Genomic DNA, 15428 nt, shown 5'->3' with positions numbered 1-15428 from the left:
AAGATTAAACAATATTCCACTTATCCTTCTGCAGATGTAAATCAATGCTGGACACCTCAGGGAAACCCTTTTATTTACTTGAAACTCATATCAAGTCATGTCTTATACTCTCTTTTATAAACTAAATAATGTATAATATTCCTAATTTATCTTTGTGGTATGTGTTATCCATTAGCCTGTAAATTTTGATTTGTATTTGTATTCTATTATTTTATTAGTGTAGTTAACACAAGTGAAAAAGTTCTCTGAGCATATACAGATTATTAAGGAGGCATCTACGGATTAAAAACTCACACCAAGTGTTTTTATCTATTTGTTTTCTTGCCAAATAGCATAATATTGCTTGCTCATGTTCAGGTTAAATTTAACTAGGAACCATGCATTTTTTTTCTTTCACTCACTGGGCCTAACCAGTAAGCCTCTCTCTAAAATGAATTTCTAATTTATTTTTATCCTAGGCACTTAATAACCTGTACTTGTCACTACTGTCTTCTATCCTGCTTGAATGAAACCATTTTCCAAGCTCTTATACCAATTCTGAATTTTATTTATATTTTCTATTAACATTTACTTTCATTTAGAAACAGCAATAAATCTTATAGGCATCTTTTTTATTCTTTCATACATAACACCAATAAAGATACTGACTAAAAAGGACCTCACAGCTAGATTCTCAATGGATCCCCCCAAGATATACGTAAGCCAGTCTTAGAATTTGGATATATTTGGTTTTCCCTCTTATACTGATAAAGTCAAGGCCATGTTTTTATTAAAAAGGCTATGCTTTGGTAAGAATGCTTTTCACCTCAAAGGCAACATTAAAAAAAAGATACAGTTATCACTTTGCCTTTATATTGCATGTCACTCTGTAATTGCAAACACACTATTTGTTTTGTATGTTGTACTGAGAGTTACTGAATACTACAGAATTCTGAAAATAAGCTTGTTAATGGTCAACACTGGGTGCTAAGCACTCAGTGACTTCTCTCCTAAAACAATGTTAGTAGATCTGCACAGTAGCTGAAATTCTTAAGCATACTATACTTGAATATGACATAGGAATACGTAAGATTTCCTAAATCTTCCAACACTTTCCCCATTTGGTTTGACCTTTATCACAACCGAAACAACCTCCATTCTTTATGCCTAATTTTTACTGAAAAAACATGAATGAAAACAACTTTAGAAACTTTAGCCTCCTAATAACCCTCTATTAATACATTTTTATTATTCTCTATTTATTCAAAAGTATATTAGTTTTTAAAAAGCAATGTACCAGGCAAGGCAGGCAGAACACAAAAGAATCAGAGTTTTTGTCTTATTTTATATGACACGAGTTGGAAAGCAAAGTATATAAATATAAAACAATGTGCTTCTTCAAGAATAAGAAAATACATCTAAATGTCCTTTACGCAAAGAGAAAACTTTTTTCTCTTCTAAACTGAACACTGAGCTTTCATTTCCTATTTCTCTTCTTCATTTTCGACTTTCCTTTTTCTTCCTGAACAATTAAGTCCTAAAACCATGACACAGGGCAGAGTCAGAATCAGAGTGACATCAAGAGGTACAAAGAAGGTCTGCCCAGTGGGATGTCACTGGCCAAGCTAGTTGAGGGCATCAACAAGTGAGGGTAATCCAGCACGGGCAGCAGAGCCTCAACGAGATGAGAAGAGCATCCATGTGGAGGGGTAGCCCAGCATGGGTGTAAGAGCCTAAGTATTTGAGGTGGGTATCCTTGCAAGAGGATGGGAGTGATCCAGCATCGAGATTCAGAGCCCCAGTATGTTGAAGAGGGGTCTATGCAGGGGTTGGGAGTGGGTGCTGGTGTAGAGTAGTCTACAAAAAGTAAAGAGAGCATCCACACAGTGTTAACCTGAAGCAGGTTATCACAGCCCAAGGAGGCTGAAAAGGACACACACTCAGAGGGCAGCCCAGTGAGTAGTATCAGAGCCCAGGCAGAGTGAGAAGGGTCAATCTCAAGAAGGGGCAAGCTGGTGAAATGTCAGAGCCAAGATGAAGAAGGAGGGCATCCACACAAGGGAGAGGACCAGCATGTGGAGGTCAGAGCCAGAGAAAGGTAAGGAGGACATAACTGCAAAGGGGTGGCTTGGAGTAGGGTGTCAAAGCCTAATCAGAGGAAAGAGGAGAGGACATCCAAGGAGTGGAGACATCTCAACATGAAGAGTCAGAACCAGAGTGCAGTGAAGAGGACATTCAGGCAGAGTATGGCCTGGGTTGGTGTGCTGGAATGTAAGCAGCGAGAAAAGGCATCCTTGAGGGAAACTGGTAGACGGTAATGGGGAGTTCAGGCTCCAGCAGGATGAGGTGGCTTCTGTGCAGGAGAGGGAGTAGAGGCAGAGATGGAGGATTAGTTACATACAGAATGATCAAACAAAAAAAGGAAATATATTAAAGATAATATAAACCAGGTTTTTCAATGTAAACTGGGAGAATTACAATTATAAATATTTTCTTCAAGCACTCATGAACACTCATCAAGATCAACCATATCTTGGGCCATGAGACAAACCTCAAAAAAATTTTGAAATTGTTCTCTTAGCATAAGAGAACCAAACTAGAAATCAATAACAGAAAGACAAGGGGAAAACCTCCAAATGCTTGGAAATTATACAGTGCAGTTCTAAATAATCCATGGGTCAAAGAGGAAGTCTCAAAGGAAATATTTTTAAAAAATACATAGAAGTGAATGAAATGAAAATACAAAAAATCAAAACATGTGAGATGCACTGAAAGTAGTAATGAGAGGGACTAAATAGTTATATCAAAAAAAGAATAGTCTCAAGTTCCTATTTTAATAAACTAGAAAAATAACAAAATAAATATAAAATAAGAAGAAGGAATAAAATAACAAACATAAGAGCAAAAATCAATGAAATTGAAAACAGGAAAAATAGAGAAAAAAATCAATGAAAGAAAAAGCTGGTTCTTTGAAAGAGAACTCTAAAACTGACAAGCCTAGCAAGACTGACAAAAATAAAAGAGTGAAAGTACAAATAATATCACAAATGAAGCACTATAGACCCTGAAGTCATTAAAAAGATAATAAGAGAATACTATGAACAACTTTATGTTGACATAAATTAGAAGAAATGGAACAATTCTCAAAAGTCACAAACTCCCAAAACTCAACCAAGACAAAATAGACAACTTAAGTAATCTTATAACCATTAAACAAATTGAAATTGTAATTAAAAAGCTCTTCAGAAATAAATATCTAGGCCCAGATGGTTTCACTGGAGAATTCTATTAAATATTTAAAGAAGAACTAACACCAATTTTATACAATTTCTTCCGGAAAACAGAAAAGGAGAGAACACTTCCTAACTCACTTTATAAGGATGGTACTAAAAGCAGACTAAGGCAATAAAAAAAGAGAAAACTACTGTCTAATACCTCCCACAAACTTTGATGTAAAAATTCCAAACAGGGAATCCCTGGCAGTCCAGTGGTTAGGACTCACCGCTTTCACTGCTGGGGCCAAGATTTGATCCCTGGTTGGGGAACTAAGATCCCGCAAGATGCGTGGCATGGCCAAAAAATAAATAAATAAATAAGTAAAATTTAAAAATTAAAATTCTAAACAAAATACTATAAAAGCAAGTCCAGCAATGTAGAAAAACAATTATAACAAGTGAGATTTATTACAGGTATGTAAGGCATGTCCAACATTTAAAAATCAATTAAGATAACCCACCAAATAAATAGCTAAAGAAAACTCATATGATATAGAGGCAGAAAAATGTATTTTACAAAACCTTGCATGGAATCATAACAAAAACTCAGCATAGAGAGAAAGTTCCTCAACTTCCAAAAGAGTATCTACAAAAAATCTACAGCTAACATCATACTTGATGATAGATTGAATGCTTTCCACATAAAATCAAGAACATAGTAAACATATCCTCTCTCAACACTCCTATTCACATAGCACTGGGAGTCCTAGCCAGGACCGTAAGAAATAAAAAGCATACACATTCAAAAGAAAGTAATAAAACCGTCCCTATCTACAAATAACATAATTGTCATTGCCCCAAAGAATCAACAGTAAAACCTCTAGAACTAGTGAGTTCAGCAATGCTCCAGGAATCAAGATAAACACAGAAATTTCATCACATTTCAAACAGCAAACAAACATGAAACGACAAATGTGAAAACCAAAATTTAAAACACAATACATTTATAATTGCTCCAAAGAAAATTAAATACTTAGACATAACTGTGAGAAAACATGTACAGGATTTATATCCTGAAAATTATAAAATGCTGATGAAAGAAATCAAATAGCTAAATAAATGGAGAGTCTTGCCATATTCATAGATTGGAAGACTCAACAGAGTAAACATGTCAATTTTTCCCAAAACTGATCTATAGTTTTAATGTAATAGCTATTAAAATACCAGCAAAGTTTTTTTAATAGACATTGACAATCTTCTAAAGTTATCATGGAAAGGCACAGGACTAGAAGAGCTACAATAATTTTGAAAAAGAATAAAATGGGAGGAATCATTCTATCCAATATTAAGGCTTACTATATAGCTACAGCAATTAAGACAGTTGGCAGAAGGATAGAGACATAGATCAATGGATTAGAAAAGAGAACTGAGAAAGAGACATATGCAAATATGTCCAACTGATGAGAAAGAGACATATGCAAATATGTCCAACTGATTTCTGACAAAAGTATAAAAAAGATTTCAACAAATGGCACTGGAGCAATTGGACACAGTAGGCAAAAAAAAAGGAAGCTCAACCTAAACCTCACACCTTATACAAAAATTATTGCAAAATGGATCATGCACTTAATAAAAAACATAAAACTATAAAACTTTCAGGAAAAAAAGAGAAAATCTTCAGGTCCTAAGGCTAGGCAAAGAGTTCTTAGACTTGACAATAAAAGCATGGTCTGTAAAAGGAAAAAACTGATAAACTAGACCTAGTTAAAATTAAAAACATTTGCTCTATGAAAGACCCTACAAAAGGGATGAAAAGACAACCTACAGACTAGGAAGAAGTATTTGCAAACTACATATCCAACAAAGGCTCTCTATATAGGACATATGAAGAACTCTCAAAATTCATCAATAAAAAAACCCAAATATTACACAGGAAATGGGCAAAAAGGATGAACAGACATTTCTCTGAAGAAGATGGCAAATAAGCACATGAAGCAATGTCCAACATCAATATCCATTAGAAAAATGCAAATTAAAACCACAATTAGGTCTTCCCTGATGGCGCAGTGGTTGGGGGTCCGCCTGCCGATGCAGAGGACGTGGGTTCGTGCCCCAGTCCGGGAGGATACCACATGCCGTGGAGCGGCTGGGCCCGTGCGCCATGGCCACTGAGCCTGCGCTCCGGAGCCTGTGCTCTGCAACGGGAGAGGTCACAGCAGTGAGAGGCCCGCGTACCGCAAAAAAAAAAAAAAAAAAAAAAAAAACTCAATTAGATAACACTAAATACCTATCCAAATGGCTACAATACAAAATAATTATAACAAACATTGGCAAGAATGCAGAGGATGTAGATCTTTCTTGCATTGTTGGTGGGAATGTAAAATGGTAAACCCTCCTTGAAAATAGTTCAGCAGTTTCTGACAAAACTATATATGCATTTATGACACAATATTCCAAGGAAATGAAAATGTTACGCTCACACAAAAATCTATACATTGAATATTCACAGCCGTTTCATTTCTAACAGTCTGAAGCTGAAAACAATCCTTTAACAGGTGAATGGTTAAAGAAAATGTAGTACACCCATACCATGGAATACTATTCAGCAATAAAAGGAACAAACTATTGATACATTCAACAACTTGGATGGATCTAAAAAGTACTATGTTGAGTGGGAAAAAAAGCTAATATCAAAAGGTTACATACTGTATGATTCCATTTATATACCATTCTTGAAATGACAAAATTATAGAGATGGAGAGTGGATCAGTGGTTGCTAGGGATTAGGGAAGGAGAAAGCAGTACAAAGGAAAACAGCTATGTTTATAAAAGGACAGCATGAGTGACTCTTGTAACAAAACTGTTTTGCATCTTGATTGTGGTGATGGTACACAAATCTACATATGTGATAAAACTGCACAGAACTAAATATACACACAAATAAGTACATGTGAAATCTATACAAGGTTGATGAATTCTATCAATATCAATTTTCTGGTTGTGATATTGCACTATAGTTAATCAAAATGCTACCATTGGTGAAAACCAGGTAAAGGGGACACGGACTATCTCTCTGTATTATTTCTTACCACTGCAGATGAATCTATAATTACCTCAAAACAAAGTGTTCTTTTTTTAAAATGTACCACTGTGCTACTCCATTTTTATTTCTGTGAGTCCTGGATTAGAATAAAATAAAATGTCCATGAGTCTGGTAATGATAAAAACAAATGGGACAAATGGATTTCCACATGCAAAAGAACTAAGTTGAACCACTACGTCTTACCATACACAAAAATTAAACCAAAATGAACCAAAGACCTGAATAAAGAGCTAAAACCATAAAACTCATAGAAGAAAACATAGGGTTAAATCTTCATGATCTTTGATATGGCAGTAGTTTCTTAGATATGTCACCAAAAGCACAATCAACAGGAGAAAAATTAGAAAATTTAGACTTCATCAATAGTAAAATCTTTTATGCTTCAAAGGACACAATCAAGAAAGTGAAAAAACAACGTACATAATGAGAGGTTATTTGTAAATCATGTATCTTTTAGTGGTCTAAAATCTAGAATATGAAAAAAAAATCTAGAATATGTAAAACTATTACAACAACAACAAGACAAACAACCCAATTAAAAAATGGGCAAAGGACTTGAATAGACACTTCTCCAAAAAAGACTTACAAATGTTGACATCATTAGCCACTAGGAAAATGACAATCAAAACCACAAGTAGATACCACTTCATACTTACTAGGATGGCTATTATCAAAAAAATGAAATACAACAGGTGTTGGTGAGGATATAGAAACATTGGAATCCTTGTACACTGTTAGGGGGAATATAAAGTGGTTCAGCTGCTGTGGAAACGATTGGTAGCTCCCCAAAAAGTTCAACATAGAACAACCTAAGACCTAGTAATTCCACTCCTGGGTATATAGCCAAAATAACTGAAACAGGTGTTCAAACAAAAACCTGCACATGAATATTCATAGCAGCACTACAGTCAAAAGGTAGAAACCCAAATGTCTATAAACGAGTGAATGGAGAAACAAAATGTGATGTATCCACACAATGGGGTATTTTTCAGCCGACCTTGAAAACATTACGCTAAGTGAAAGAAATCAGACACAAGAGGCCACATATTGTATGATTCCAGTTAAATGAAATATCGAGAGTTAGCAAATCAATACAGACAGAAAACTGCTTAGCTACTGTCAGGGGTTAGGTGGAAAGGGAGAATGGGCAGCAACTGCTTAATGGGTACAGTTTCCTTTGGGGTGAAAATGTTCTGGAACTTAAAAGTGATGGTTATGCAAAACTGTTAGTGTACTGAATGTCACGACGGGTCAATTGTATGTTATATGTATTTTACCACATTATGGTAAAAAACACAATGATTTGACATATATATAAGGTTCTAGAATAGTAAAATTTGCAGACAGAGAAAGTAGAATGGTGACTGCCAGGGGCTGGCAGAGGGAGGAATGGGGAGCTTTAATGGGCACACAGAGTTTTAGTTTTGCAAGATGAAAAGGGTTCGGGAGACTGGTTGAACAACAGCGTGAATACATTTAACACTACTGAACTGTAGACTTAAAAATTGGTTAAGATGGTAAAATTTATGTTATTTGTATTTTACCATAATTAAAACATAAAGTTAAAAAATACATAATGACATTTCATGAAAACTACAAGCATTTCTCATGTTACAAAACTCTCTAATAAAATATTAGCAAATCAAACTCAGTAATAGATGAAAAACAAAACCAAAAACCACCATGACCAAATGAGGCTTAGGCCAGGAAGGCAAGGTAAATTAAGCATTCAAAAACCAATCAACATATTTTACCAGAGTATAACAGAGGAAAAAAACATATTATCAGCACAGTAAATGAAGAAAAATCATTTGACAAAATTCTACTCCTATTTATGACTAAAAAAAAAAAAAACACCTCACCAAACTAGGGACAAAAATAAATATCCTCAACCTGATAAAGAACATTTACAAAAAACCTATAGCTTACATTGTGCTAAATAGTTAAAGATTTAAGATAACAAAAAGAAGGCAAAGATGTCCACCCTCGTCACTTTCATTCAACATTGTCCTGCAGGTTCTAGCCAATGCCAAAGGGCAAGAAAAAGAAACAAAGAATCTATAGATTGTAAAGAAAAAATAAAACTGTTTTTATCTGTAGATGACATAATCCTGTATGTGGAAAATCCAAAGTACTCTGGCAAAAAAAACTACTATAACAAGTGAATTTTAAGAAGTTGATGGATACCAAGTCAATATTAAAAAATCAATTCTGTTTTTTTTCAAATTAGAAATGAAATAAAATTTAAAATTAAGTGTACAGTATAATATAAAATTAAAATTACACCATTTATAATAGTATCAAAAAACATAAAATACTTAAGGATAAATACAACAAAATATGAGCATATTTTACACCCTGTACCCCTGAAAACTACAAATCCTGCAGAAAAAAATGAAAGAAAATCTAAAAAAATAATGGAGAGATATGACATATTCATAGATTGGAAGACTCAGTGCATGTTAATTTTCCTCACTTTGATCTGTAAATTCAATATACCCCAAACAAAATTCCAGGAGGCAATGTTCTTTTAGGAATTAATAAGCTGACTCTAAAATTTAGTGGAATGCAAAGGACCTCAAAGAGCCAAACCAATTTTCAAAAAGAACAAAAAATCAATAGGATTTACCTGATTTCAAGACTTACTATAAAATGACAGTAATCAAGTTACTATGGTATTGGCATCAGGGCAACATACAGGTCAATGGAATGAAATAAAGTGCCCAGAAATAGGCCATGCATATATGGTCAACTGATTTTTGACAAGGAGGCGGAGGTTAATTCTGCAGAAAAGATATAGTCTTTTCTAACATAGGAAAAAATCTTTGCTACTGTGGGATGGGCAAGATTTCTTAGATGGAACAGTAAAAACATCAACCATAAAAGAAAAAACTGATGAAGTGAACTTCATCAAAAGAAAAAAAAATTGCTTTTCAAAAGAAAATATTAAGAGCATTAAAAGTAAGCTGCAGGTTGGGAGGAAAAAACAAATATTTGAAAACTTACATCCAGAATATATAAAGAACTCTAATACTTCAATGTCAAGAAGGAAGGGGGTGAGTGAAAAAAAAAAAAACAAAAAACAACAGGCAAAAGATCTGAACAGACACTTAACAAAAGACTGGCCAATCATCACATTAATCATTGGGGAAGCACAAATTCATTCCACAAGGAGATATCACTATACTCATGAGAATGGTCAAAATGCAAAGAAATGATAATACCAAGAGTTATTGAATATGCGGAATGATGGAACTCTCGTAAGTTCCTAGCGGGAGTGTGAAATAGCACAACTACATTGGGAAACAGTGTGGCAGTTTTTTTATAAAGTTAAATATACACTTAACGTATAACTAATTCCACTCCTAAGTATTTACAGAAGAAAAATAAAACATCATAGCCACACAAAGACTTGTACATGAATGTTAAAGTAACAGCATTCATAAAAGGCAAATACTGGAACAACCCAAATGTCCATTAATAGATGAATAGATAAACAAATTAAGGTACAGGCATACAATGGAATACTACTCAATGATAAAAAATGCATTACTCCTATACAAAACAAGTTTTTAAAAGTCTCAAAAACACTATGCTCCGAAATAAATCAGATACTAAAGGACAAATATTATATGATTCTACTTATATGAGGTATCTACAACAGCCAAATTCATGAAGCACATAGAACAGTGGTTACCAGGGAATAGGCAGTGGGGAGAGTGAGGAGTTATTTAATGGGGACAGAGTTTCAGCGATGAAAAAGTTCTGGGAATAGATGGCAGAAACGGTCACACAGCAACACGAATGTACTTAATATCACTGAACTGTACACTTAAAAACAGTTAAGATGGTAAATTTTATGTTATGTATATTTTACCACACACCAAAAATCATTTTGCTGAGGGAAAAAAGCCAGACAGAAAAAAGTACATACTGTTGGGCCAGTTATACTGGTGTGTCAGAACATATAAAACTAAGCAGTAATAATAGAAATCACATTAATGGCTGCCAGGGATGGAGGATAGAGGAGGGGACTGACTGTAAAAGTTCTCAATGTAACTTTCTGGAGTAATCTTACATTTGTCAAAACTCAGTGAAATATATAATTAAAACGGGTACATATTATCGTATATAAATTGCATTTCCATATATTATATTTTAAAATAAATGAATAAGTTTGAGGAGGGAATGAAATGCAACAGAGTAGAAAACAGTATTATAGATATTATAGACTCTTTTCTAGGAATGAGGTTATGTTGTAGTACAAAGAAGGTAGTAGCTAGAGGGAAATATCTGGTCAAAGGAGTATATACTTTATTTCTCAAGGTGAAAGAGAAATGACTGTCAACAGGAAACCAGTTATTTGAAATCAGGTTGAAAATTCAGAGGTAAAAGAACATGAAGGCTAGAAATGTTTTATTGCCAGTGTTTGAAGTACATGGAATTCTCTCTACTTTCCCACTAGCACAAAACTGTCTTGAAAAAAAAAAACACAGTTTGGCAAGTATGAGTAGAAAAACATAGACTGAAATATCCAGCAGAGGAAACTTAGCAAATTCAAGGAACCAAGAATACATTATTCCCACATACCTGTATGTTAATAGTTAATATAGTAATAACAGGGGTTTTTAGCAGTCAAATTTGTACTAATATTAACCTTGTACTAACACAATGACCTTCTACCAAGAATTGAGCACTTTGCTAGAAAGCAGAAGTTTACTGAAACCGAAACAATATACTCTAAGATGTCAAGTACTCTCTAAGCCTGGTAGCTGAAAATGTATCAGTCAGGACAATAATGGCAATTCAGGACCAGTATATATGAAGTCAAACTAACTGTAATTGCTTTAAGGACATCCACATCCATCTTCGTGGTAGAAATCCTTGTGAGATGATCATAAATTAAATGTTTAACAATTAAATATTTTCCCAATACAAAAAACACTACCTGAGATCATGAAAACTCTACCTCAGGGAACAGAACAGTCAAAGAATTCTAGTGAAAGAGGTTACTGCTTATCTCAGGTGGCATATCAAATTCAGACTAAGGCATGTACTTTGAAAGTTCAGACCTTGTAACCTAAGCCCCCAAAACATCACTGCTTTTTGTCATCTTTTATACCTGTGATTCTATGATTTAATAAGGTAATTTTTAACTTCGGTCTTTCTAGAAAAGCCTCTACTAACATTCTTTTAAGGTCTCAAAATGAAACACTTCATGTAGTTATCTTTAATTAAAAATAGAGAAAGAAGAAAAAGACCTACTATTTCCAAACATGCAATTCAATGATAAAAATAAATATAATTTTATCAGTTTTTAGGTATGGTCTTCCCCTAAACTTAACTTTTATAATTTATATTAACACATTCCTCTATAAGCATCTTCATTTATTATTTAAGACCCCAAAACTTGACATGTATATTAACAAAAAATTATACAAAGTAAATACTCTTCATATACATCATTAATAAACTGGAATAGTACATCCAAACAGCTAAGAACTCTCATTCTCAAAATTTAAAATCCCTTACTTGAAAGTATCAGAAGTTAGCAAAATGACAACTAGTATTCTTGTGAAAGATGACAATAAAATGAATGTTCTTTTCTGTTTCAGACACTAAAGCAAAACCAAAGTGCTATGCCTCTGATTACAATATCAACCTACATCAATAGCAGAGCTAAGTTTCAAAATGTTCCCTCTTGATAAATGACTGCTGCAGACATTTCCATGAAACAATTTGGGAAATTAAACCAGAAAACATAACTGGAGAGTGTTTCTTTTCCATTTTACGTTTTTTTCTACTTTTCTTTTTGGCACCACAGGATACCTTTTATTCTAAAAGTCACTGCTCCCATAAGATCAATGACACAATGACACAATGACATGAGAACATATTTGTAATTTTCTATTTTCAAAAAAACCACTCTCTCATATAGTAATGAATTTCATAGAAGGTTTTGTCTCACCTGGCCAGTTCTTTAATTAAGTTTGCAATGCGTCTTTTGTCTTCAAGACATAAATCCTTCAATGATGCACTCTTTATTCCTCCCCTGCAGAAATTCTTAAAAAAAAAAAAAAAAATCCTTCTGATCAACTTTCACAAAAAACAATTTTTAAGACTTTTTGAGAAATTTCTTAAAATAAGCACAGGAGATGAAATTTCTTGGATCTCTTTTATCTGGTAAAATAGAACACTATTTACCCATTTCATTTAAACCTACTGTGAACTCAACACAGGCTAAGGAACTATCTGTCCACCAGGGGACATCTGAAATTTACACAGAAAAGCACACAGAAAGAACTCTTAGGCGAAAATGTGCCTGCTTAAGTGTTACGGAGTATTAAGGAAACAACTTTCCCTTGATGAATGTCACAGAAACAAACACCTAATGGAAGATACTGAGAATCTTTCCTACACCATAGCCCCACGGCTGCTTAAAGATGTACTAAGGCTGGCAGCAGAATCACCAGTTCTAAGCTCTCAATATATCCAAAGGTTCATTCCAAAGGGTATTAGACCAAAGAGTAATAGTAATAATAGATAACATTATACCTAGTATTATTAGGAATATTCTAAGTATTTTATACTTATCCATTTAATTTTCACAATGTTATTAGGTAGGTATTATTGCTATTCTACGAGGAGGTTACACATCTTGCCTAGGAATATAGCAGTTAGGTAGCAATATCAAGACTCAAGCATTGATTCCAGAGTCTATGTTCTTACCCACTGTACTATCCTATCTCTTGTGCTATAAAAAGTTCTCCTAGTTATTGAACATCAAAGGGGGGCTTTAAAGCCATGAAACCTAGGGATTCACAAGGGAACTGGAGGTAACATGTAAAAGGAACATGTTAAAAAAAAAAAAGAATCCTTGGCATTTGCGTAACCACGAAGTAGGTTAGTCCAATTACTTCAGGTGGCCAAGAATAATCCAAGACCCCTAAAATGAATCCTGGAATGACTGCTACCCAAATATGGAAAAGACAGGGGAGAAAAAGGAAATGATAAAGAGGATACGGTAAAAAAAAAAAAAAAAAAAAAATTAAACGCGTTTGGCTTTAGATATTAGATATGGTCAATTTAAGATGCCAGGAGGATATTCATGTGGAAATGTTTAGTCAGGAAGTTAGAAATGTGGGTCTGGCTCTCAAGTCAGAGTTTTAAAGATTTAAAACTCAGCCATATGTTATTATTGATAATGTTTAGATTTTTTCCTTAAAAAAATATTAGTTTTTAAAAATCATCTCCTAACCGATGAAAATAAATTAAAATTGACTTTTGAAAAGACAAGAGGAGAATCAGGAGCATACGACACTGTGGGAGAAAAATGTTTCAAGAAGAATGTGGGGTTACTGGTGCTAATGATCAAAAAAGTTAAACAATATAAAAAGAAGTCACTGGATTTGGCAATGGGAAAAACTGCTGAAAACGCTTTAAAAGAAATTTCAGTAAACAAAAAACAGAAACCCTTGCACACAGGCAAGAACTTCAGCAGCATTGTGTTTAGGCAAAAACCTGAAAACACAAATGTTTGTCAACCAGAGTTAAACTGTGGTATATTTATACAATGGAATTCTGTAGCTACTGGTTGTAACGCTGTTGACATTCATCTTCAAACCCATCCCCCACACTCTGTTTTGTGATGCTGAGGCTGAGACTCTGCAAACTTCATTTCTTCTTTGCCACAACATTCTGTTAAACTCTGCCCACAGGAAGAACCAGAGGCTCTTAGAGGAAGAAAGGACACATTCCTTTCTCTTTGCTTCCTGTTTCTATCAGTGCCACCCCTGTCAGCGATCTTTACCCTGGCAAGAACAGCTGATTCCAATTGGTAATTCTTCTAGCCCTCATAGAACCAGCCTTTATCATATCTGCTTGGGGATAGCAATACCAGTCAGGCTGGTTTCCCATCATCGGAGGTCAAAGTTCCAGCTCTAAGTGGCTCCCCCTCCAAGCTTCTAGGTTTTAATAATTCCAACTTGTTCTGTTTTCCCAGCCCTAAAGATGGTGGTTGTTTCTTGCAGTTACTACCTACACGATAACCTAGTGTGCCCTTTTTGCTTTTCAGTTCTCCAGCACCAATTTAACAAATCTTTATATTAAATACTCTCAGTTAAAATAACTGACTAAACCCTGACTGAAATATCAGTGAAAGGAAATAAAATGTAACTATATGCAACATAAATAAATCTCAGGAACATAATGTTGAACAAAAAAGCAAATCACACAATACGAGATCATTTATATAAAGTTTGAAATATATATAAAACTAAACATTGTTTAAAAAATAAATACATGTTTAGACCATATAGGACAGGGGTTGGTAAACTAGGACTGCAAGCCAAATCTGGCCCAAAGCTTGTTTTTGTAAAAAAGGTTTATTAAAACACAGCCATGGGGGACTTCCCTGGTGGCGCAGTGGTTAAGAATCTGCCTGCCAATGCAGGGGACGTGGGTTCAAGCCCTGGTCCGGGAAGATCCCACATGCCGTGGAGCAACTAAGCCCATGCACCACAACTACTGAGCCTGCGCTCTAGAGCCCGTGAGCCACAACTACTGAGCCCACGTGCCACAACTACTGAAGCCTGCGTGCCTAGAGCCCGTGCTCCACAACAAGAGAAGCCACCACAATGAGAAGCCTGCGCACCACAATAAAGAGTAGCCCCCACTTGCCACAACTAGAGAAAGCCCGCGTGCAGCAACAAAGACCCAACAGAGCCAAAGATAAATACATTAATTAAAAACAAAACAAAACACAGCCATGCACATTCTTTTATACATTGACATACATATGGCTTTTTCCACACTATAGTGGCAGACTTAGATAATTAAGACAGAAACCATGTGTCTCACAGAGGCTAAATATTTTCCATCTGGCCCTTTACAGAAAAGTTTGTCAACCCCTGATATAGAAAAACAAAAGAATGACAAACACAAAATTCAGGATAGAGGTTGCCAAAAAAGATGCTATGCTATAATAAGGGAAGGATACATCTCTACAGACAGACACTACCTCAGACTGCAAGGAAGTCTGAGACTCCTCCTAGTCAATCTTTCTTTCTTTCTCCTCTCACAGTTGCCAGACTTGTAGTGAAATTTTAAGTCTCTCCTTGAATTATAATAGC

General features: G+C 34.7%; 1 protein-coding gene across 12 annotated transcripts in view; it reads right to left on the bottom strand.

The window, feature by feature from the left end:
• The window catches only part of KIAA1328 (KIAA1328 ortholog), a 370157-nt gene that overhangs the window by 342926 nt on the left and 11803 nt on the right, over positions 1–15428 (bottom strand). For 11 of the 12 annotated variants that reach the window (XR_016387626.1, XM_089895086.1, XM_022587006.3 and 8 more), the window contains exon 4: positions 12266–12360. The exons of the other annotated variant lie outside the window; for it this stretch is intronic. Coding sequence is in view for 10 of the 11 variants with exons in the window: in XM_089895086.1 (XP_089751212.1) it covers positions 12266–12360 (95 nt within the window). In the remaining variant the exon portion in view is untranslated. The remainder of the gene's footprint in view (positions 1–12265; positions 12361–15428) is intronic. 12 annotated transcript variants of the gene reach the window in all.

Source organism: Delphinapterus leucas, chromosome 14 (assembly GCF_059928025.1).
Source record: "Delphinapterus leucas isolate spDelLeu-1000000601 "Yukka" chromosome 14, BTC_Dleu_Yukka2, whole genome shotgun sequence".
Lineage (NCBI taxonomy): Eukaryota > Metazoa > Chordata > Mammalia > Artiodactyla > Monodontidae > Delphinapterus > Delphinapterus leucas.
The sequence above is the reverse complement of the archived record's forward strand: the minus strand, read 5'-3'. Positions and strand labels throughout refer to the sequence as shown.